Source organism: Paralichthys olivaceus, chromosome 14 (genome assembly GCF_024713975.1).
Source record: "Paralichthys olivaceus isolate ysfri-2021 chromosome 14, ASM2471397v2, whole genome shotgun sequence".
Taxonomy (NCBI): domain Eukaryota; kingdom Metazoa; phylum Chordata; class Actinopteri; order Pleuronectiformes; family Paralichthyidae; genus Paralichthys; species Paralichthys olivaceus.
The window spans coordinates 7,940,464-7,965,562 of record NC_091106.1 but is presented as its reverse complement, the minus strand read 5'-3'; the positions used below and the strand labels follow the sequence as shown (position 1 = coordinate 7,965,562).

Genomic DNA, 25,099 nt, shown 5'->3' with positions numbered 1-25,099 from the left:
GTAAACAGACTTTAAATGAGGTGAGAAGTACTGAAACATATGCAGCGAGTTGTCTAATCTACCACTAGAGGGTGCTGTATATATTCTGTATATCTTTTTAAACTTGATCCCAAATCCTTCCCAATGTTTTCCCATAAATCTGCATCCAGTTAAATGTGATTTAGTCTTTTATAGTTGCTGAATAAGTTTCCAGTGTGAGTGTTGCTGTGCCCTATCGTAGTGTTCTCCTCGACATTTTGCTTTGTGTCCTCAGGCCTCTTCAGCTGCTCATCATTGGATCTCTTCCAAATTCTGTTGAGAATTCTGTGATATTGCAGTTTATATTGTAGCTGAGTGGTTTGCTGCAGTGTTATAGTGATGAATAAACAGCCTCAACTTCCAACTCTTACAGAAAACCAAGAGCAAACAGCTTTTCATACCCTCAAACCCAGCACCGTGAATGAAGTGGTGCCAGTAGCCATCCAGAAATCTTCCGTTCAGCACTCGAAAGTCTGTGACAAGTGTTTTTACACTTTAGTGAACTCCTGTCATAAAAGTCTGAGCATTTCAACAAATATCCCCCCCGGTGCCAGCAAATGTTGGATGTGAAACAACTTTTGAATTCCGTAATTTCATGGCATTTGTTTTAACCTGCCTGCGGTGCCAGTGGGGTGGGGATTACTGCAGCATTTAGAACTTAAACACAAGTACAACACGAGAACATGAGCAAAATGAAGAGATAAAGATAAATACTGGGACACACTAACAGAACAGAGACATATTTAATTGTATGTCTGTTCGTTTTCTTACTGTGACAAGTTGTCTGAAAACTGCCAGTTGTGAAAACTAGGCAGGATTCAATCAGCTATGTGGTACAGCAACATGTTAAAAAGTAATTCAAAGTTATCACAGGCTTTATTCTGCAATTCTTAAGAGGGTAAGTGTGATAGGTGAGAACTTTCTAGTGTTTCAGTGGAAAGAGGGGAGTAAGAAGAAAAGCAGACTTATCAAACCTATAGATTGTTATTGTTAGAATAACCTGGATCATTAAATAACCCCATGTCACTGAATCTATCTAAATATCCGCAGTGGATCCACCAGTAGTGACACGCTGGAGAATCATGTCACATTCTGGGTCTGAAACTAATGGCGACATGTTCTCCTGTCGCGGATGCGAGCTGCGCGGAATAAAACTAAGTTGCATGTTTTGTGTCGGTGCCTCTGCTTGTCCGCGATGACGTTGACGGTAGCGCAACCATTTTGGTATTTATTCTAATCAGCGCGCCGCGTCGACCAATCGCAGCGCCCCTCGGATAATCTCCAGCCAATCGATGGGCGACGCTGTGACTCACCAAATAAGGAGAGACACCACCAAATAAGGACACGTTGTATCTCTTTATAAGGCGGGAAGTAGTCCCCGTGGTGGGATATCACTGCGCTGCCGTAAATGTTGATTTGAAACGAGGCGTTTAAAAACTAAGATGAGCCGCAGAGAGAGGCGTGATGTGGTTTTCATTCATAAAAACCGAATATGTGAAGACCAGCAGGTCAACACGTGTGTAATTGTCCGGTCGTAGCGCGGATTACTTGACACCGCGGAGGTGGACCCACGGCGCTCTTCGCGTTTTCCTTTTAGAGAAGGTTCTGGGAGTAGTGGCGGCAGAGGAGGAGGAGACGCAGCGGGGCTCAGGGGCTCAACGGCAGCATCACTTCTCAAAGTTTGTCTCGGTTATTTCCTGGAGTCGAACCATCAACCTGCTCGGCTTGTTTACGTTTTGCGGCTCAGCCGTGTGTATGCGCTCTGTCCGTCACTTCCGACCTGCCGCGCTCCAGCTCTCCGGCTGGCGTCCACAGACTCGGCTCCGCGAGTAGAATGTTACCGAGCCAGGTTGGGTCGGCACCTTCCGGGAACGGCTCAGCTTCGGGCAGGGGAACCACAGGGCACGGCGCGGGGGTTATCGGGAGCGGGGTCCGTCCAGTTTTGGTGAGAGCAGGGCAAGCTTTACCGGGGGTTGGCGAGTGCGCTGCCGGGCGACAGGGGGAGAGAGACGCCATCGGGATGCTGGGCGCTAATGGTCCTGGGGGTCCGAGAGGTGTGCGGCCGGGGAACGGGACAGGCGTGACCTCCCTGCAGAGCGCCGTGCAGGGGAGCATGGTGGGGCTGAACGCGGGGGTCGTGTTGTCGCACGGAGGCCGGTTCGACCCGGACAGAGAGAGCGCTCCGCTGTGCAGCGGCTCGGATAACGACTCGGACTCAGCGGAGGACGACGACCCCGGTTCACACGGGGACAGCAGGAGAGGGGTGAAGCGGGAGAGAGGGGAGATGGAGGCGGCGGTGACGGGACAGGAGGTGGGAGTAGCTCCCGGAGGTTACGGCATGGTGCCCGGCGGGGTCGCGGGGGCGAAGCCGGGGAAGAAGACACGTGGGCGCGTCAAGATAAAGATGGAATTTATTGACAACAAGTTGAGAAGATACACGACTTTCAGCAAGAGGAAGACTGGTATTATGAAGAAGGTGAGTCCGGTGGTTTCATCTCGATCTGGGTGTCTCTGTGATGTTGACATGGTGCAGTGTAACATATGTTCATTGATTCATGGGGGGGGGGGGGGTCACACCTTTTATTACCTGTGTAACCCTGACACCTGTTGCATGGTCCTGCTCTGGAATTGTGATTGTGTCACCTAATGACTTGTTGTGAATGGAGGCTCCACTGACCTGCGGTTCATCTCATTTCAATTCATTTCATTCTACAGACTAACAATTGTGGCACAAACTGTCTGGATGTCTGGAAGTCAGGGGTTATGTCACGCCACGTGCTTTAAATAGACTTGAGCAAATGACAATTCTATTTGTGACCATGTCCTCCCCCAGCTACACCACACACATGGCCTGACACACACACACACACACACACACACAGATTTCCAGATAAACTGACACTCCATTGCACACATACCCTTACACCTTCATACACTGGGTGACTTGCCTGGAACTGTTGATGAAAACCACTTCCATCAGTGCACAGGCTGTTCCCCTTTTGGTTGCAGGCAGCAGCCATGTGGTGATGAGCAGCAGCAGCAGCAGCAGGGCCTGTAGGTGCCAACAGCTGACTAAACCCCAGGGAGGCAAGTCAGAGGACAGTCAGAGAGCACTCAAACAGAAGAGAGTCCATGCACTGTGGTTACAAGTATCAGTGGTTGACTTGTCTTGGATTTAGTTTAGTTCTTCACCCAGAACTTGCCTCCATTGCTTCTGCCTAACCAAGCATTACTTCTCTGGAAATGCACAACGCAGCCACATGTTTGCTGCCATGATAAACTCTTTGGCATTTGGCAACAAGGCATCTGCAGCTGATTATTAGGAGAGGAGGTCGCCTGTTGACCAGAGGCACAGCAGTTGTTTTGCAGCAGACGTGGCCATTTTTCATTATGACTTTAAGCACACACTCGTAAGACGTGTTTTATTGTAGTTGCAAGAGTTTTCATTTGTCCTCATGATACGTTCGAGTGCCTGCATCACGTACCCTGCTTTCTTTCTTTTTTATGTATCGCAGACTGTTGTCGTGGAAACAGGGGTGTCTTTATGTAGGCCCTTGGCAGCATGAACAGTAGTTGACACACTGTGGGGAAGGAAGATTTTTGAAAATGTTGCCCACACTATGTCAGCCATCACAGAAATTGACAGGTGGGTGGAGTGGGAAGATGCATAGTAGAGTGGTTTCAAACTGGTTTCTGGGATGCGCCTGGTTTCCTTGTGATGGACGTGGTGGGTGAAGTCAGTGTCTTGTCATATCTGCCTCAGATTAACACTCGCACAAAACAGCATTTCTCATGTATTAGTTGTTCCTTTGCTGGTTCAGTTGTCTTGAAAAGAGCATTTTTCCAGGTTTGCTCTTTCTGTCACTCTGGTCAGTTGACACATTTAATCACATACATTTGAACTTGACAGGGCAAGTGTGACCAATAGAATAAACTGTGGCTCCATTCCATTCAGGTATCACAGCGACCCATGGAAGGGAACCAACATGTGCAATACCAGAGCTCTTAAACTGGCTCATCCAAATGGAAGGAGCCTTTTTTATGTAATTATTTATACCTCGGTTTTCCCAGCTCTGACATGTCTACTGTTAAAGCAGTTTAAAGTTGAATTCTAATCATAAGTGATAATTAATTGTTTGTCAGACATTCACACAACTGTTGTCCAGATTCAACAGTTAGAAGACCTTGGACTCTACAACTTCCAATGGAAATTTCATATATGTAATGATTAATTGAAGAAAGAAATCATGTTTTATCCATTATAATAATTATCATTTATTAAAGCCCTAAACATGGCTGAAGTGAAAGACCCACAGTTAGGAACGCATTTAGCAGATACTGTTTTGAATCCAATATCTGACAATTACATTTTAAACAAGACGTATGAGCAGCGTTGAACAGGCCCTTGAAACACTGCATGTTGGGTGAGCAGACCGGTCAATGGCTGATGCAGCTGTGCATTTTTTCAACCATCGGACAAGATGCAAACACGGTTTATTTTGTCCAAATCCCAAATATAATGAATTAACACGAATCAGCGAGAAGTTCAGACGTCACATTTGAGAAGCTGGAACAAGCTCAGGAGGATCAACAGATTAGCAAAAGTTTTATTGGCTGTTTTTGTCAATCAGCTAATGAATTTCTAGACTGATTGTTGAAACTCTACTTCCACTGTCGACAAGCCACAATCGTTGACTTTGCACACTTACATTGTGCTCTTGCTTCAGGTCAATCCAACAGACATTGTTAAGAGAATTAAACTAGTAACTGGGGAGACAGATGTTCAAGGTACCTGCAGCCAAACAGTGAGACAAACCCTGCAAAATAAATGTATGTGGCTAACAAGCCTTTTTTGTTATTTTTCTAATTTATCCATGTTTGTGTCCGTGTCTTTTGCTTCTTCTTTATGTGACATATAAGCTCGACTTGGACTTTGTAGGAGGAAGAGGAACCAATTACCCTGCAACAAACACATATACCCAGCGGTCATGAATATTTATGAGAAATTCAGCAGGGCAAGAAAACATAACAAAGTGTTGTGTGGGTCTAGTTTGTGCTGCCACCTAACGCACTTAAATTGACAAACGAGTCCTTTATCTGTCTGCATGCTGGCCAAACATCAGACCCAGCTGTTAGACAGACACCTGTCTGCCAGTTGAGGGGAGGGGTTGGAGCTGGATAGTTTATCATTACCAGTGTGAGGTGAAGTGAAGTGTGCAACAAGCCACAGGTTCAAAACACACACGAGCTCTGTGTAATTAGTTAAAAGTGCTCAGGTGACATAAGCAGCATCGAGCCACTTCAGGAGGAGCTAGTCATCATTGGCCTTTCTGTTCTGTCATCGCATTATCACACACAAAAGGCAATTATGTTGTCTGCTTCAGTTGGCACTTGCCCATATAAAGAGGACTAGACTGATGCAGCTCATAATGAAGGCAGTGTTAAAGCTGACTGCGTCATGTGATATAGACGGCAAATGCAGTTTAATAACGGCTCAATAAAATCTTTAATTTGAATGTGATTGGTCTCCTCGCTCCGTCTGAGAGTATCTCACTGCAGTTGGCAGATCTATCAGCGAGCTGCGGCTGCACCGTGTTCACCAAGGTGATGGCAATGGCACTGTGCCTTCAAAGCTCCACAAGCATCCTCCATGTAACTGATGACTCATTTAGATAAAAAAGCTTTCTCAGGAGTTCACCCTGAGTGCAGCATTGCTGTGTGTGTGTTGGATGGAGTTTGGGTCTCATTTTGCATTTTCTTCACGCCAGGGAGTTTGAATGTGAGCGTCTGGGCGCCTTGTCATTCATTATACAGCATGCAGAGCGCGATGTGGCCTCATGTTTCACAGCCGGCTACCTCTGCACCTTAAAAATGACTCCTCGCTTCTTCTGTCAAGAGTGGGCTACTACCAGTCCCCCTGCCTATGCTAGCCAGTCCCCTGCTGCAATCAGTCTCACAGCTATATCACACTCTCTATTCTGGGACCCTTATCTCATGTTATTTTAGCCTGATCTGTGCTATACGTCAGAGTTCACTACAGGGGTATTTTTAGATCCTAATGTTTTCGAGGCGTGGGTATTTTCTTTTCCCAGAAGTTCATCTTTCAAATTTCTCACATTCTGTAGAGACTTCTTTTTAAGATGTTTGATTGAACCATTCCCTCTGTCAGATAGTTATGTTTTCCTCTTTCTCTATCCCAGGCCTATGAACTCTCCACCCTGACGGGAACCCAGGTTCTGCTGCTCGTGGCCAGTGAAACCGGCCACGTTTACACTTTTGCCACTCGCAAGCTCCAGCCAATGATCACCAGTGAAACAGGCAAAGCCCTGATCCAAACATGCCTCAACTCGCCGGACTCGCCACCACGATCTGACCCTTCCACGGACCAGCGCATGAGTGCCACGGGCTTCGAGGAGACGGACCTCACTTATCAGGTGTCGGAGTCGGAGAGCATGGGTGACACAAAGGTGAGAATTAAAAGATAAACATTGTCTTTATTGGAGAGACATTGCATCTGTATAATAATGTTATTATATTAAAATTAACAGTTCAACTCTTATATATTTATATTGGATTAAGAGTGCGTACATAACTAATAAGAGAAGGAAATGTGTCCATGTGTGTGGGCTTGGTTGTCGTCATTTACAACATGAAAATACAACTTAGTTTTCCTTGACTTAAGTTAATTTACCAAGTTGTAACATCTCTCTGAGCAAGCTAGGTCGGTGGGAATTGTGGGATTTGGTGTTTGATGTATGGACTCTCTTCACACTATGCGGATTGAGCCCGGCAAGTACACAAAACCTTTTCGCACAGGTGCTACGAGGAGTAAACTCCACACAGACATTTTTTTTGTAGCACGTGTGACGTAGATGTTGCACTGTACTAGCGCTGACTCCGTCTTTTTAAGGTAGATCATAGTGAGGCTGTAGTTATGAATCACTCATTTCTCTGCCTCTCCCTACAGTCCATTTCCCCTATGTTCAACATCAACAGACCTGCAGTTTTAAGTCTTTGTGACTCATTGTCTGCTCACTCATGGAAACATGAATTGCAGTGCAAATAATAACCATAGTAATAACCATGGTGCATAAATGCACCATAGAGAGTCACTAATGGATACAGTGGGAAATCTCCAGAAAAGGCTAGACGGGCACATGAGGAGAGCAAATTAATCAAACCCACAGGCAGCTGCTGAAAATAAGCTTTGTCCTGTTGTAAACACTTTTGAACTTTTGCCCGTTGTATTGTGAGGCCTGTGTTTTGGGCTGGTGGTGTGGTTCTGAGCATCAAGTCCTTAATTTTAATTAAACCAAAAAAAGTCTCACTGGTCCTTCAAAGGGCTGTGGAGTGAAGGGAGGAGAAGATAAGATGTGGAGTATTATTCTACTCTACTAAAGGGAGCTGTCTACACTTTACCTCTGTGACCTCTTGTCCAGGAAAGCCTCATAACGCTCTGAGAGATAAATCACAGCAGGTCTGGGTTGTGTTAGGATGGGAACATGCAGACTCCTTTATGGGGGACTTTGGTGTTTATCTTTTGATTTTGGGACGGTGCTGTCTTGTGTTCATGGATGAAACACTGAGCTAATGAAACAGAGATTATATTTCTGAAAAGATCACATAATTCCCAAACTTTTATACCTTCTGAAATAACCTAGACTGAACTACCTTTAGTACTTATTATTTTCTAAAGAAGAATTTCTGCATTCTTTTAGTTCTGTGTGGAGTGTACTCTGTTTCACCTTTGATACTGCAGATCATTTCCCTGTTTCCCTCTGCGTTGCTGCGAGTTTTCTTGAACCTTGAGCGTTTTAGGGGTTGAAGTGAAGCGATAAATTCATCAGCAGACACACTTCACTGCCCACACCTTCGTGTGATCACGTGCTGGGAAGCCGAGATTCCCTCCACTGTTTACACGGCTTAAGTCACCCCTTAGAAGACGGACACTCGCAGGCCTGTTTGGCCGCGTGCTGTTTTTACAAGGCACTAACTAATGTGTACCATACAGCGACGAGGAGAGGAGATCAACCTTTGCACGTTAAACCCCTCTCATGCCCGCTCAGCTCATTGATAAAAATTAGATTCTGTCTCTGTTGCCATATATGGTATGGTTTCCCTGCCTGCTCTCTTGGCTGAGGCCCCGCACATTCCTTATAAGCTGCAGCTGTCTTTGGAGTCCTGTGATTCCCCCCCAGCCCCCCACTCATTTAGTGATATGAAGGAGAGGTATGGATGTAGATACGAGCGGGCTGGAATGGAAACATTTGTGCAATACTTTACGTCCAGTTTCATATGACATGTATTGAGGTGACTGGCAGTGATGCCGTGACCTCTAACCCCCTCGCTGCATTCACAAGTGAGGGACGCCTCTCAGAGAGCAATCTTTAACCACTACGAGTCGTCGCCACATGGCCCATCTCAGGAGCAGTGCTGTTATGATTCGAACATGGCAGGTGGATACAAATTTTTTTTTTCGTTCCTGTGCAGGAGATCTGTTACATGATCGCCGTGTGCACCTCTGCAGCGTCTGGATGCTATTTATCAAGAGAGTATGTCACACATACAGTCCGAGCTAGTCTAAACAGTTCAGAGTTTGCGATGGCTGGCGGGGGGAGTGGACGACATGGAGGAGCAAAAGAGTATGATGTGAAGAAGACATCACTCATGCAATCATGTGACAGTAGAAATCCTGGTGCTTAACTGTTGTTGCCATGAGCAGAATTCAAATCCTGTGAAAGTATTCCCAAGATGTCTCGGTGTTTTATCTCAAAATAAAACTAGACATCTATTGGTTATGTATCTATAGGCTTACATTTTGTTCTTGAAGAGGTGTATTTTTCTCGAATAGGAAAGGAGACCTATTGATTATTATTTCTGTCAAGTATATTGTTACAGTGTCAGTATTAAATCTGGTCAAATGAGGTTAACATATGTAGAGACAGAAACTATGAACGCCGTTTTTTTCTGCTTCCACAACATGCTGACGTTTACTCACCACAGCTTTCTATATATGGTCATCTTCTCCAAGTACAGCTCGTTCTCCCAAAACACTCGACTTGAGTTGTATTATAGGGATTTAATGCAGAATATGAATAACTGACGTGCAGGTTTACTTTACAGTCGTCTGGCAACACATTTTACTAGCAACCTTTGCTGTTGTGTTTCCTAACGGCACGTTTTCCACACCAGCTGAAATTTGATCGCAGTTTCTAAAAAAGACTATCAAAAGTGGCATGTATAGCAATTACAAAAAAAAAAGTATTATCTGATAGTGAATGAATATCCCTGTGTCTCATGTTTCAAATTCAGGCTGGGGCATGCAGTCAAACTTTGGAAGTTACCATTGCTCTAATAATTCCAGAAAACTCTCCCTGTCAGTATGTGGTTCAAAAATCTGTTCATGTCAGCTTCACACTGGTCATGTGTATCGTTAAGGGCCCGGGTAAGTGCAGTGTCGGATTTGTTGTAATTTAAACATTCAATATTAATATACCTTGCTACAGAGCTCTCACTGGTGTCCTGTTTATTCAGAGGCAGTTGGGTCTCATAGTGACATTTCTATCACAACAGGCGTGTTCACTACATTGTTCACTACATACGGAAAACCATTAAGTGTATTCCCCAAAATCTGAATTTATTCCTTTTCAACATTGTGAATAATATACATTGTATTTAATATGGTAAATAATTGGCCATTTGGTGGTACAGTGCAACTTGATTATTATTTTTAATGTGCTTAAGATAGACTTAAACTATTCCCTTCACCTGTCTGGACGAATTCACCACGGACCAGGCTGCTGTTGGCTCAGGGTGGGAAATCATGATTTCATCTAAATGAGTTTGCACTGTAAACACATATTAAGGAGAGAAATGTTCTGTTTCGCTCCACAGTCACGCTTCTTAGCTGATGGCTTTGTGTGTCTGTTTAAGTTTGAGAGTTTGAGAAGACTGTGAGTCACATTATTATCATCTCATCTGTTGACTGTTCAGATGCATGGAACTGAATGTTGAGTCACTGTCACCAGACCTCAAACTGGTACTGAGAACACGAACAGAGAGAAAAGCACCGAATGTTTTCTAGAAACATCATCATTCAGGAGTGAGGCCAGGATAATTCAATGGGGAGTTCCTTTAATTGAGCAGAGAAGTGTTTAAATGATGAGTTTCAGGTGTGTGTGACTCACTTTTTGTCTGGAAAACCCTGACTTTTCTATTGTTTTTGCTCTTTCAGGTCACAAAGTACAAAATACCCGAAGTTAACATGCTAAAGACTGTTCTCTGAGGGCTGCATAAATGCATTGTGGGAAATATAATATCTGATGTAGAAGTGAATGAGGAATGACGAGGGAAAAGTAGCTAGCAAAGGAAGTAGATTTGTCCTCGTTGTGCCGTCCCTGCATCCCCTCCAACAGATCCTGGTATTGCTTATGGCTTCTTCTAAATACTAGACAAGCCTCCAGTGCAGATGTTTTGTGTGTTTTGGGTTATTTTTGGAAGGGGATGGCAAATCCCACAACTCGTTTGCTCAGAGGATCTGTCTTAGCACCCAACTCTGATTTCCTCCTCCCCCCTTCCCTCACTTTCCCACTCCCGTCCCTCCCTTCGCTCCATGCCTCTGTATCTCCGTCCTCCCTGCTGCGTTCACTGTGCACTTGTTTTAGTCCTGGTGGAAGTTTTATTTGTTGCTCTGCTCATTAGCACAGTTGACACTTCCATCGCACTGTGATGTCGCAATAAACACAGAGCAGAAAACTTGCAGACCGAGGCCACTGTCCTGATGAACAGCGGTCATGTTTGTTTTCCTGGCATTACGCCTCTGCAGACGATTTAACAGCCTCATTATTCCACACATGGCACATCTATGATTGTGTTTTTAAAATGAATGTATCATTTTACAGTTTTCTACAGTTGTGTCACACACCTTGAAGTAGATGACAGGAGAGAGTCGCTGAGGTGATGGAATGTTAATTTACTCTGATGTTTGCTCTCATCAGAAGGCTGCCCCTGAGGTGGTGATTGTGTCCGAAGGGAGGGAAAGCAGCATGTTGGCCGTATTAGAGGGGGGGAGGCGAGCAACATTATGTCACCCCCCCAACCCCCCCTTCCACCTCCTTATTTTACAGCGAGCAACTGGACAGGTCATCCGCCATTGGCTGCACCTCCTCCACTTGGGCTGCCTTGCCTTTTTTAGCAGTCCCAAATGGAGCTGCAAATTCCATGTTGCTGGCAGGGTGACAGACTGGGAGATGGGAGCCAGCAAATGGGAGATTAGACGAGGGCCAGCCACCAGTAAACTGCACAATGGGCTCTCCAACGAAACACTGGACTAGCCTGACAGTTGTCACCTTCAATTTAGACTGATGAATCCCCCCATGAATAGGGAATCATTTGTGTCCTTCTCTTTTTAATTACCCTCTCATTTACCAAGTCTTCAAAACAGGCTCTTTCCTACGATGTCTGTAAATTTAAGGAGGGCAATTAGGGCATTTATTCTCTTACCATATAGAGCCACTAAGAATGCACTAAATGTTTGGATACCAGCATGTAGAAAGGGCTAAAGGAATGATTTTGCCACTTTTGTGTTGTTCGCACAACTGCACAACCAGAGAAACCATTTTGAGTGTATAAACAAGATTGCTTGTGTTTCTCATGGTTTGGGTTTATTGTATTTTACCTCCTGATCCTTTTTATATTAGGATTTGTCCTCACAGTGGATTTAGGAGGGACAGAATGTAGAAATGCTCGAGATCTGTTTCTGAAGTAAAATAATGTCCCTCTTTTGTAAAGTGCTTTATAGAGGCTGCTCTCAGTGGCTCCTGTGTCAAGACTGGAGGATTCATTGCCCATTTCAGACAACTCACTCCTCCATTCGCACAACTATAAATTGTGAATTCATTTGTTATGTTCTGCTACTTCATACTAAGTGGAGTGTTTTCCCCAAGTCATGCTCCGTTCCATCTTTTTTTTTTTTCCAAAGCAAAGGGAACAGTGCTGAGGTGGATTCTAAGCTGACACAAGTCTTTACCAACAACCTAAATCAGATAGTATGTAAAACATAATAACTACGATTATTAGTTTTAAATGATGCAGGAAAAAGTCACAAATACTCATAATTTCCTGATGCTCTTGGACACATCACTCTTTTTGTTCAACCAACAGTTCAAGATCACAAATCGCATAAGAGCAGGAATCAGTAAATCATCACAATGAATGAGCTTAAACTGTGTTTGTGGCTTTTCTTTTTAAAGTAGAAGGCTAACCAGTCAGTGCATACTTCCACCAAGGCCCAACAGTCCTTTAATGATGTGATGACATTTAATAATGTGCAAACTCATCCTGAATCCACCCCCTGATCCAGATCTGCACCAAATGTAATGGGTCCTTCCTTGGGTCATTCCCCACCCCTCCACAATATTTCATGGAAATGGGTTGAGTAGTTTTTGTGTAATCCTGCAAACTAACCAAAAAACAAGCAGACAGGAGTGTAAACATAACTCTCTTAACGTAGGTTACCATGGTTTCAGGTCTAATTTGTACATGTGTGTTCCAGCATAACTGGAGTTGGTTAATTACAAGCTCTGATGAAAACATAAGGCAGAGGCAATTACATTGATTATAAAAAAATAAGGAGGATTCATAATAATGATTAAAATATTGATTCAATAATCTGATGGTTTCCGGTCTAACATGTTGCATTTTATAATATTCAGGCATTCCAGTAACTGAAGTTGGCACAGAAAGAGCTCATACCTCTGCCAACGCCCAACAGTCCTTTTAATTCAGTCGAGTTGCACCACATTACACAAACTCATGGATATCATTGTTTTTGTGTAGTCTTGCTTACAGAACAACAAAAGAAGGGGCAGCGGTGATAACATAGCTCCCTTGGTGTAAGTAACTTATGGTTTCAGATCAAATACTTGATGCTGCATAATTGTTCATTATGGAGATAAAGTGTATGTGTCTGTGCACAAGTGTATCAGAAGGAGCAGGAAGCGGAAAGGACTCAAAGAGGAAATGGTGGTGGTGAGATTTTGCCTCTGTCACTAAGATGAATGCATTACACCACTGAGGCCTATGTTTACTATGCACTGCCTCAACTCAGGACTAAAACCCAGCGCTGTTTATAGACTGGCCTGTTGAACAGGAGACGCACAGAGATGGTCAAACAAAGCAGCTGGTCAGTTGTAATTTTGGCCACAGAGACAGTAGCAGTTTCACGATAGGTTTTTAGAGTGTAACCAAGTTTAACATCCAAGTTTTAACCCATCCACTAATCTATGTCCTTGTTAGATGTGAGTATAAACTTGCCAGAGCAGCCACATATTTCTCTACTGAGTAGTCTAACACAGAGAAGCTGGAACACTCCGACCTCGCCATGTTTTAGTACAAGATATGATAAAGCAACATGCTCCAGGATTCAGTCGTTCGGAGGTGAGAGCTGCTGAGCGTCAGATGGCGGCCATCATTACACGTGGCCTCTTGCTGCCTCAGCTGGCCCGGAGAGGGTTAATTCCCCCTCTGAGGTGCTCAGGTTTCCCGCCAGCTGTCTGTACTCTCAGCTGTTTGTACTCTGACCCCTTTCCTGTCCCCTGTCCCCCTGTCCCAAACCTCACACAGGTCTCACCCTGCTCCGCCACACACACATTCTGCTGCCACTGTGGCTAATAAGTGCTTCTTGCCACTACACCCCTGTTAAGGGTTTTTTTATTTTTATTTTTTTTATTATTTTTTTTATACATACTTTAGCGGTTGGCTTGAGTTTCATCTTCACCTACTGTTGCCATGTTTAAGATTATTTTTAATGATGGTCATGACATACATTTCTCTAAAGCCCTCTGATAGTGTAGAGTAGGGCAGTTCCAGTTGGCCTTGTGGACATCAATGAAACGACTATCACAAAATTGGAAGGTCTCTTGGGATAATGAAAACGTGGTGACAGCTGCGTCATGGTCTAACTGTCTGCAGTCTCTCTGTAATGAATAACAGGCCTGACAGTTGTAGAGTAATTGGATCGTAGATTGTTGTTGTGTGAATTTATTCAGTTTTCCTCTCTGGTTAAAAGGCCAGAACAACTGTGAGTGAGTCCTCTGTGCAGCAGCCTCCCCCCCTCCCTGCAACTTTCCAGATGCTGTTTAACTAAAGAGGTGAAGGACCTTATACTGTCAGAACCCTGGATCCGAGCTGCAGACGAGCTATCTAGCAGCTCAGCTCTGTGTATTTCTGCTTCAAGACAACACCTGTTCAGCCATCTGCACCTCATCAAGTCCAGAAAACTCTTAAGTTAGCTGCAGCACCCCTGATCATTTATTTAAACACCTTATTAAACCTCTGTTTCAAATAAAACAAGTTTATGCACTGCAGTGAGCAAACTAGAAGCCTCTCATGAATACTGCTTCGTGGGTACACTGCAGTGTGGCTGAAGACTGGTCGCTTATCTTTACAGTAGCTCCATCTACATGTTTCATGGTAGTGAGTTGTTGGAAGTTGTTATCAGTGGAGTGCATGCTGGATCCTCCACCTCTCACCCATGTAATCAGTGACATATAAAAACCAATAGTGCTCTGCTAGGCTAGGAGAGGTTGGCCTAGTCTGCTCACACATTTCCTTTGTTATTCATAATGACAAGGATTCCATGCTGATTATTTGCAATACACCTCAGTCACTTGCTTTCTCATAGTCCATGAACCTGGATCATTTATTTACTGCTGCACCATGAAGTGATCTTAGTCCCAGTACTGAGGCTGCACCCTCTGAGGGATACGCCCACCAGAGATATGTCCTTCATAGGACCTGATGTCCAGACTGACCTTGCACTTCTTCCCAAATAACAGGTGCAAGTTGTGACGTTTCTCTTCAATACATTATGGACTAACACTTAATTAATGGTAAAAGTTTTATTTATGTATTGGCAAGTAATTGAAGTACTTCCGTGATTAACCGCTGCACTTCTTAGAAGTTCTCGGAATACCTGTGGTTGTATTCCTGCGTTATCCAGTGCAGGTTCATATAAAAATATTTTTTTCAAAGTTTCAAACTCATGAGGTCACCATGACCTTTGACCTTTTGACAACAGATATAATCAATTAATCTTTGACTCTTAGTGACAACCCGGCAAAATTAGAAGAATTTCCCAAAAGGCAGAATTATGTCAGATATCATGTCAAAGAGGCCAGAAAGATGTCTTGTGAGGCCATCGTGACCTTGACCTTTGACCACTCAAATTGTATGAGTTGAGCACAACCAAACTTTTGTACCTAATTTGAAGAAAGTCCCTCAGGGCGTCCTTGAGAAATCGTGTTCACAAGAATGGAACAGGCGGAGGGACAGGCAATCTGAAAACTGACCACTGGCACAGAGGTATAAAAAGGAGTAGTCAAAATTAAATGTTAAACCCAAAGGGACTGTTAACATGTCCTGGGTTTCCTCTGTGTACACTGCAAACCTCAAGGATAATTGGTGTAGAGAGTGGATGGACATCATCCATGTTATCTTCATATAGGACAATCAATTCAATAAGCTTTGATATTTGTAAGACCATTATACAACTTTTGAGTTTTTCTCTTCATGACTATCAAACTATAAAAACATTGGACAGTTTATGTACCTCTTATATCATTGATTGTATTTTTTATTTGTTGAGTTTAAGTGACTGGTATTAGTATGTCCTGGTATTGTTTTGGGCTTTTGGACTTTTATGGTGTGCAGTGTAGAGTGTATGGTAGGAGAGAGGGGGAAGGACATATAATGACAGTCCTTTGGCCAGACCCGCGTGGGGGATTGAAGAGGGCAAAATGCATTATGGGATACTGACAACTGCAAAGGCCCTACCAGTTGTGTCATCTGCTTGAGCATCTGAAATGGGATGGGTTATTATGATGTCTCTCTACTGAACACACGTGCAGAATTAAAGGATCCAGTCTCTAAAGCAGTGTATTTATCATTCTTGGATGTGCATGCAGCTCCCCCTATATTTGAATGACCTCTCTAAATGCACACCCCTGATTATGGAATTATCCAGTTTCTATTGTTTCATCAGCGACACCTCTGTTTTCATATTCAAACATCTGGATTCAAACCCTCAAAAAATATTAAACCAACACTTTTTTTTAACATGTAGCCTTATTCCCATTCTGCTATTACAGATCATTGGTATCATGCGATAAGTGTTTTCATAAGTGCGGAGAAACGGTGATGCTGTGTTTCTGTGCTTTATAGTGCCGGCCTAACGCCTACTCTGCTCTTATCATGCAGCCCACTCACCAACACATCCTGTTCTGCTGTTCCATGGATGCTCACACTTGTGTGTGTGGCGTGATGCTACAGCTCACCTCCTTAAGTTTACGTAGCATCTTATTTGCCTGCATGGTTTCTACCCTGTTTTACAGTAACATGCTTTATGATTCAAAGTAACAAAATACGAGGGTAGAAATAGTTTTTATAACTCTCCAGTCGAGTTGCTATAAGTGGCTGGATGTGAACTGCAGGATGTTCAGATGTTGCAGGATTCAGAATAAACAGTCCTCAATCTACACTGCTGGAATTCAGTTCATGTCATGTCACCATTTTATACTGAAATTCCTACATTTTCTGTTCAAAACCAATTTTTTTCCTCCAACTTAAATGTAGCTTTCTCTTTTTAAACGAAAGCATTGCATTGCTCAGAGAAACACTACCTGCATTGTTTAGTATTTTACATATGGATGCAATTAGAGAGGTCCCGGCGCATTTCCCTGCCCCGTTCATGTCATTTGCTCCAAGTCTATTAAAAAACACTCTGGTCTCTGTAGGCCGCCCATTGATCGGTGAAAATGCAGCAAGTATTGAGGTCTATCCTCCTGCCTACCCTGCTGTCAGCTGCTCAGAGAGGAAAAGCCCCATTATGGTGTTGTTTCAGGTGTCATCATGTGGAACTCTGATGTTTGATGACATCTTGGAAGTTTTACCAAAGGCAGGAATCCTCTACTAACTTTCACATTTGCACTGAACTACAGATAATCTCCTGAAATTAACCAGTAAGTGAGAACGGAAATTTCCAAGTCAGTTGCTGCATTGTCCGGAGTTTCTCCGGCAGCCCAAGTAAAAACTCCAGATAATGTCTGAATGAGCCCATGTTAGAAAACAGTGGGAGATTATCTGGAGGATTCATGACAATGCAAGTGTCAATATGCTGTAAAAGAAAACATGTGATCTCTGTAGTGGAATTTATATCTTACATCCTGCCTCCTACATGCTGCACCACAACTAACCTGAAGGTTCCGGACATTTTCCTGTTGACGTGACAGTAACACGATAATTAGTTTCAAATATTTTCCACAGTTCTTGTCTGAAAACTTCTATGATATTATCCAACGATCTGCCCCCGTCTTCCTAAGAAGACTTGTTTTTTCTCTTCACAGGATACACTGAAGCCGGCGTTCACGGTGGCCAGCCTTCCAGGCAGCACCAGCAGCACCCAGTCCACAGTACCCACCACCTCCACCACCATGCAGGTGAGCAGCGGAACTTCGTTTCCCCTCACCAACTACTTGGCGCCCGTCTCGGCCAGCAGCAACATCAGCGCCAATGGCACCATCCTCAAGGCCGCCGGCGCCTCCACAGGGGTCATGCAGCTGCCCAGTGGCTTCACCTTCATGCCTGGTAGGTAGAGAAGCAGATCATGTCCGGAACATCTAGAACTCTGTAACAGTTCTCATTTCTTGCCTTAACCTCATCTTATAGAATCATGGCACTTCTGCAGACCTTTATGTTTTGTTAACGTCACAGCGTTGTCTCGCTTATTTTCTGATTAGAATCTGAATGGTTTCTCCATGACCTCAGCTGCCATCTCGGGAAGGGGGGTCGTACCTCTCTCAGAGCTGTTTACATCACACAACAGCTCTTCATAGGCAGTCACTAACACTCAGCGCCCTTGGTTTTTACAAAGCCCCCAGTATCCAGGAAAGCTACGTCTATTGGCAACTGGCCCTGGCTTTGATTGTCACTCGGGGACAGGAATAATTAGGTGAGAGGGACACAATAGACTTGGCAATGAGGGCTGACGAACACAGCCCATAATTACTCATGAATATTCAATGAAGGATCAGTGCCTTGTGCCGAAATTATAATTGAGTTGCACTTTGTGGAGCAGGAGCTTTGTGTCAGTGTGGTCCTGAACTACACATGACCCTTCATTAAGGGGGACCTCACCAACGCACTCTGAAACACAGGGGATCTGTACGCCACCAACTCAAAGAGGATGTTTGGGGCAGTGGGCTCTGATTTGGGGAACCCAGATGTGTTTCATAACTGGCTTTCCCCAGTAATTATTCATTACACTTCCTCTTCATGGAAACACTGTGTCTACATCTGGGGGTCTCCAGGAGGGGCCTTGGGAATCCAAGAGGTCACGATTCCCCTAAAGGCACAAGTAATATTTGACATTCAAGATTATTTAATAATATCCCGTCTGTATAAGAAGCATTTATTCAGATTGTCCATGACATGAAAAGAGCTTAAAGCTGACTGGTGCAGTTTTCTCTCCAGTCGATGATGTAGACCAGAGTCTGTGTTACATCAGTGAAGCTGAACAGGCCCAGTGGTCATCAGTCTTCAGTAGTGAATAGCTGCAGTGTGTGTTGGTTGTCAACACTCAGCTGAACAGACGGACAAAGTGATGCCCACTAATGGCTCTTCTGTTATTTTAACTGACGTGAAGGACAGTCTGGCAGCATCTCTGTCACTTCTCCCTCCTCTCCTTCTCTTCTTCCTCAGTCTCTCGCTTCCTTTTTACAACCTCCTCCTCTCACCCTCCCTCTCTTTCCACCCTCTCACTCCCTCTCTCCTCCTCACCACCTGTCTGGCACATAGCGGCAGTGCCAGGTGGAACAACACACCCTCCCACACTATAACCTCCTCAGCTGGCAGCTTGAAAGGGCCTGTCCGCTCGACTGCAGCAACTGTCTCTGGAGCATCTGACAAATTGTGAGGGTGTAACTCTGGAGTCATGTGCTGAAGTGAAATGTCTGCTCTCTGCAGAAAAAGCTAAATGACAATTCAAACATGATGGAAGAAAATTAGCTGAGATTGAGAAAATGACAGTTACATGTGTTTGGTATGTGCACTGTGACACTTAATCCTAAATAATTTAATCACCACTTAATTCAGTCATGTAGTGAGTCACCATTCAGGTTTAATTATCAGTGTGAAACCGCTGTAGATAAAAATCTTAAATGGCTCGAAACTGAATACTGTCAGTTTTAGTTGTGGAACCTGCCAGCGTGAAAAAATACCACATTGTTGACATTTTAGCTAGCTCAAAGTTCCACTATCCAAAATCACTTTGCCATTACAAAAATTGCACTTGCACTTACGGCGCAACTGCTGTTTTTGAGTGGCTGAGTGGAAAATAATAACTTAAAAGATGTGGTATCAGTTTGGTACATAGACCTGCGTAGTTAAAGGTACCCGGTGGAGGTTTGGACCACTAGTAGTGCTGTAGAGCAATGTTTTTACAAGTTGCTCCCTTGTTTTACACCCTACACATGCACGAGGGGACAGAACCATTTCTGTGAGCATGCAGGCATCAAACTTCACATTCTGCTGTCGAGTTTCATGCTAAGTGCCAGCAAAGGCAAGAAAAATGACAAGATGATTTATAATATATTCAAAGATTGGCTATGAGGAGAAAAAGTGCACTTCCTCATGTTCGTGAAACCTCAATGTTACACACAATATGTTTTAGTCAGAAACTTAATGTTAATGTCCTCCACAGTTCACCTATTAAGATCCATCAATGCATTACTGCTTATCTTTTTAGGGTCATGGGGGGAGCTGGATATTGGGCAGGAGGTGGGGTACAATTCAGAGGGTTAGCCTGAATCTGCATGTCTGTGGACTGTGGGAGGAATCAGGAGTATCTGGAGAAAACCTACACAAAAATGGTGGTTATGTTATCTTGCTAAAGATCTAGACTAATAGATGAAACCTTTGATTAGAACAAAATGTAAAAAAATCTGCTGCCGTTCTGTTCATGTCTCAGGCCCCTGCAGGTTAAAATGAACTTTTTCAAATGCTACTATCCTTTCACGTTAAGTCTTATCCTCTGTGCGTGTGTGTCTTTGCCTGCCCCCCTCCAGCAGGCACACCTCTCCCCCCCGGCACCCCCACCATTCCTCTGAGCCAGCTGCAGCAGCACTCCCTGGCCCTCCAGGGGCAGCATGGTCAGGCCCTGGCCGCCGCCCAGCAGCCACAGCAGGGACAGCAGGCTGTCTTCCGCTTCCCTGCTGCTGTCTCCCTCACAGGTGACCTGCTCTGCCTGCTGCCACCACTCTGCCTGCTTTTACTGATCATAGCCTCAACTCAGGATGCTGCCACTAACGCCGCCTCTTCTTGCTATGAATAATAACCATCAGGATTACTAATTCCACTTGCACGATGACTTCTTCTACCTCAGCTAACAGTACTACCAATGCTTCTTACTGCTACTGTCTACCAACCCCACTACTGTACTTCATACTCCCCTCCTGTGGGCACTGCTCCTCCCTGTGTGGAGTGTGTGATGACTTACTGTAGCCACCGGTTGCCCTCTGTGTGTCTCCAGGAGCAGGCGTTCCCCAGCAGCTTCAGGCTATCCAGGTCCACCCCAACACCCAGCCCACCTCTGAACACAACCCAGAGATCTCCCACACCTCCACAAACTCCACCGGTAGGTCACATCCCCCCTGTGGAGAAACACATACCTGTTGGATTAAACTTTTCTTGGAGCAGTGGTTCACAAACTTTTGCAAATCAAGGACCCCTAAATAAATTTAAATACCATGTTCATTGGTGCTCCAAATGATGGAGAGAGGTTATCCAAAGTTCATGTGATCTAATGATGACACAGCAGAATTTATGACGTTTTACTTGTGCATCAACCCACGATCAGACATTTATTTTAGCCTAAATCATGCAAATATAAAAACGTCTCAATGAGTGGAGGACTTCAGGAGAAGTTTGTTTTTCATTTTTTTGTTGGGATGAGTTTTGTCCCTCATACAGTTTAGTGGAGCCACTACAGAAGCACAGGCAGGAGTCAGTAGTGTACTTCAGACAGCTATTAAGCGCCACCTGCTGGCCAACATGTGTACACAACTCTAACCTTCAGTGTGTTTGCTTTCTCTCCCTCCCACCTTTTGCCTTTCAGCAACGGTGAGTCTCCCAGCAACCATCGTCACCTCATCAGTCCCAACGTCGGTGGCGGGTCACATGATGTACCCCAGCCCCCACACTGTAATGTACGCCTCCACGCCTGGGCTAACCGACGGGGGGCTGGCTGTGCTCAACGCCTTCTCCCAGGGCACCTCAGCCATGCAGGTGTCCCACGCACAGGCTCAAGATGCAGGTGAGGCACTGTTTGAGCACACTCTCATTACTGGGTGACCGCTTTGGATAAATATCGTTTCAGAGGAAATAAGAACACTGATGGCAAAACTGTTTTTCTTCCAGGTGGTGTCCCTCAGGTGTTCCTCACAGCACCTCCCGGCACGGTACAGATCCCTGTCTCTGCGGTGCAGCTACACCCAGTACGGCAAGATCTGCATTTTACAAGTGAAACTCTCATATTCCCTATGCAACCAGCATGCCACGTGATCGCACTAATGCATCCTAACAGAGCACTGGCACACAGAGGCTTGTCACCTGCTGCCTCTTTGTATGAATGTGGATGATCAGCTGTCATGTTGGTTTTACCTGTGACCTGCAGCAAGAGACACGTGCATTAGACTAAACAAAACACCACAGTTACAGTGCATGGAGATGAAGAGTGTGATGTTTTGTAAAATCTCATTTTATAAAGGAAAATGTGAGGAATTCCTTTTGGTTGAAATATGCTGCTGAATTGACCTAAAGATCCTCCAGAACTACATCTTATGAAATCACACTTGACAAAATCCTACACTCAGCAAGAGTATAACAGTAATTGCCCACTTTTTGAACACCTCTGGTTCTGAAAGTACATTTCACATTCATTTTCTCAATGACGTGTCAAATTATCCTTATAAATAGTTTTGAACCAGATCAGAACACAAATCATTTGATGTGGAGCAAAAATAAATATAGGAAAATGGTCAAAAGGTAAAAATGGCTAACGTACAAGACAGTAAACATTATTATTTTATGAGTAAAGGAACTACACATCCCATAAACCATTGCAAATGGTGAATTCCAGCACTTTTCTTAAAACGCAGTTGATATCATATGAACTTGTGGCTTCTAAAGGAGAATATCAGATCATTTCAGTCTGTAAATTATTACGGTTGATGATCAAAATCTCTATTCAGACAATAAATAGGATTTCGACATCCAGAACCAACACTGTCGAGCTCCATAGAGCGATAGATTATAGAAACACGCCTGTCCTGTTATTGATAACAATTAATTCATAATTTCCAAGCTTAAGCATCTTAGTTGTTACAGAAATGATCAGCATCTATTGCAGCGTCTCATCGCTCCATAATGAAAAGCATGCAGTGTAGCAGGACGTCCATCTGTGCTGGGTGCTGTGATGACTTGTGATTGGCTGCTTTCGATTGGCCCTGTGCTCTCTACTGACGCAATCCGTGTTGTGTTCCAGATGGTGATTGGCCAGCAGTCGAGCGGCAGCAGCAGTAACCTGACAGAGCTGCAGGTGGTCAACCTGGACGCGGCACAGAACTCGAAGAGTGACTGACAGACGGCTGGAGCTGTTTAACACAGCAACACAGACAGACATCTCTATTTATTGATGCCTTCCCACAGAGTTTCCCATCACACTTCTGAATGTGACTTTTTAAGTATATATTATATATATATATATATATATACACACACACACACACACACACACAATCAATCAAGGGCATATGTGTGGCTGACCCTTATACAGTATTCAGTATGTTTTGGTATATAAATATATATATATTCGCAGATGCATAGGAAAAGTATCACTACACCCATCATCGGAACCTGTTTTTTATGCCGTTGGATGGTGTCTAATTTTTTTTTGTGTGTGCGTGTGTTTTTTGAAAGTGTAATTACGTGTACACACACAAGGTGCCACAGCTTCACACCAGCCAAAGAGACATTTGTTTGTCTGAATGTTCCAGTGTGAGCAATTTGTGCACAAGTGTGTGTGTCTGTGTGCACGTGCATATCTGCAGTTTGTAAATGGGGCAGGGAGACGCTTGTTGACTTAGGAAAAGAAAAAGGAAAAAAAAAGTTTTGGAAATGTACATATTTTTTTTAAATTGATGACTTGTATTTTTAGCCTGGTTTAGTTTGTGCAACAGCATGTAGTTGTTTTTTACGTAGTGGTTTTTGTATTTACATGAAAATGCATAAAGAAAATGAATTATTTACATGTATATGTAAATTAATTTAATATACCTTTATATGTTGCTGTCGGGAGTTTTCACTACGAGATGGAGAAAGAACGCTGTATGTTTGTTTTACTTTTTTTGATTCAGACAATGATTGGAATCTCACAATATCATCAAGTACCTGGGTCACAAAATGTAAAACTGTCAGTCAGTAGAGCGTTTACCTCCGCCAAGGCCAAACGGTCTCCTTAAATTCAATCAAGCTGAAAAATATCACATGCTCGGTCCCCTAAAGGTGCCCGAATTCTTTTTCATTTAGATCCTTTAATCATGAATTAATTATTCTCTGGGAAAACTGAAAATGTCAAACGCTCTTTTTTGCAATGTTAAAGGTGATTAAAAAAAGAAATACCCTAGATCTGCCTTTTGATCCAGATCTGAACCAAAATTGAACGGACTCTTCCCTCACCCACAATGCATCCTTCCTCCAAGTTTTGAGGAAAACTGTTGACTTGTGTTTGTGAAATCTTGTCCACAAACAAACGTACAGGGTTGAAATCTCTCTGGCGGAGGTAGTGATATTTCAGTGCAACCTTTGAATGAGTGATCATGTAGTGTAAGTTTTACATGTGAGGTTTCTAATGAAGCCCTGATGTGGCACTTAAAATATAGAGATTGTTCTAACTACGACAATCTGATGGAAATCATCTTCATCAAGCTCAATTCTCACTATAAAGCCTTCGATTTATAATTTCCCCAGTGTTCATATATATGAACACATCATGACTCACACACAGGTAATATCCTGAAGTGAATCTTTTTTTAAATACGTGATTGATTGCTAACCTGTTGATCTGATTAGCCTTCATCAATCTGTAGAACTTACACTATATGATGCTACTTCTCACTTGAGTCACGACATTGGACACAAATCTGTTTAATAAGACGCTGTGTGTTTGTGTGTGTAGATGTAAAAATTCCACTTGAATACTGCATTCAAAGCATCAGTGTTTCCATGCATGGAAACACTGTTACTCAGTCCAGTCCTGCTGCTGTAATATTACAGCAGTATTGAGTGAATATGTTTTGAGTACAAGGATCTTTTCATTTGGTCTTTATTTGAATTTACGTTCTACTCCTTTAACTTTGAACCCTGTCTGACTGCAATCTCAGTGTGAGCCTCAGAAATCATAAAGGATGAGAGTCATCAGACTGAGCCTTCTCTGCACCATTGTGCCTCTTTTCTGTGGCTGATTGCTGTATCACTGCAAGGCGAGTGAAATGTAGGATTTACTTTTTTTTTTAAATTTTCTTCCAGAGCTCCTCACGTGATTTTGGACCTGTCATGCGATCCTCAGCTGCGGCCGCAGTGAGATTATTTTAACTCATTTCTACAGAATTAGCTGGATGACCGAGCACAGCAGGGCTGGAAGCCAGAGAGTCAGACGGAGGATGAAGTAGCTGTGCTGACTGAGAGAGAGGTAGAGGTCATTTACACGCTTCATGTCCTCTGCTCTGTCCCTGTACATGTTCTCATGTCATCCTGCTGTGCTGTTTGAACAGAACTCACACGCTGAGCACAGCTACTTCTCCCACTTTAATCTGGTGGTTACTAGAAGCTATGGATTTTTAAAAGAGATTATGGAACAGGACTTGTGGTTTTCACTTTGTCATTGAAAGAAATGGTTATTTTTGTGTATTTTCTGTTTTTGTTGTACAGACATTTTGTAATAAAAACACGATGAACTGCTCAAAGAACG

At 43.7% G+C, this 25,099-nt stretch overlaps 1 protein-coding gene across 14 annotated transcripts; it reads left to right on the top strand.

Moving 5' to 3' along the window:
• Positions 1-1,403: 1,403 nt before the first annotated feature.
• Positions 1,404-25,094, top strand: srfb (serum response factor b). Of its 14 annotated transcripts, none has more exons than XM_069539012.1 (8): positions 1,404-2,494; positions 6,219-6,485; positions 17,421-17,661; positions 20,142-20,303; positions 20,603-20,707; positions 21,188-21,385; positions 21,490-21,566; positions 22,616-25,094. In XM_069539012.1, the coding sequence occupies exons 1-8, from the start codon at positions 1,853-1,855 to the stop codon at positions 22,709-22,711; spliced, it is 1,788 nt and encodes a 595-aa protein (XP_069395113.1). In that variant the 5' UTR covers positions 1,404-1,852; the 3' UTR covers positions 22,712-25,094. The 14 variants fall into 14 exon arrangements, with proteins under 14 accessions (XP_069395113.1, XP_069395115.1, XP_069395112.1 ...); XM_069539014.1 differs by having other exon boundaries at positions 1,597-2,494; positions 20,609-20,707; XM_069539011.1 differs by having other exon boundaries at positions 1,597-2,494; positions 20,139-20,303.
• Positions 25,095-25,099: the final 5 nt, after the last annotated feature.

Bases quoted from the DNA above. Each gene is read 5' to 3' on its own strand.
- srfb (XM_069539007.1), top strand. From the start codon at position 1,853: ATGTTACCGAGCCAGGTTGGGTCGGCACCTTCCGGGAACGGCTCAGCT. The intron at 20,304-20,602 runs GTGACCTGCTCT...GTGTGTCTCCAG, and splicing joins TGCTGCTGTCTCCCTCACAG to GAGCAGGCGTTCCCCAGCAG. The intron at 20,708-21,187 runs GTAGGTCACATC...TTTGCCTTTCAG, and splicing joins CACCTCCACAAACTCCACCG to CAACGGTGAGTCTCCCAGCA.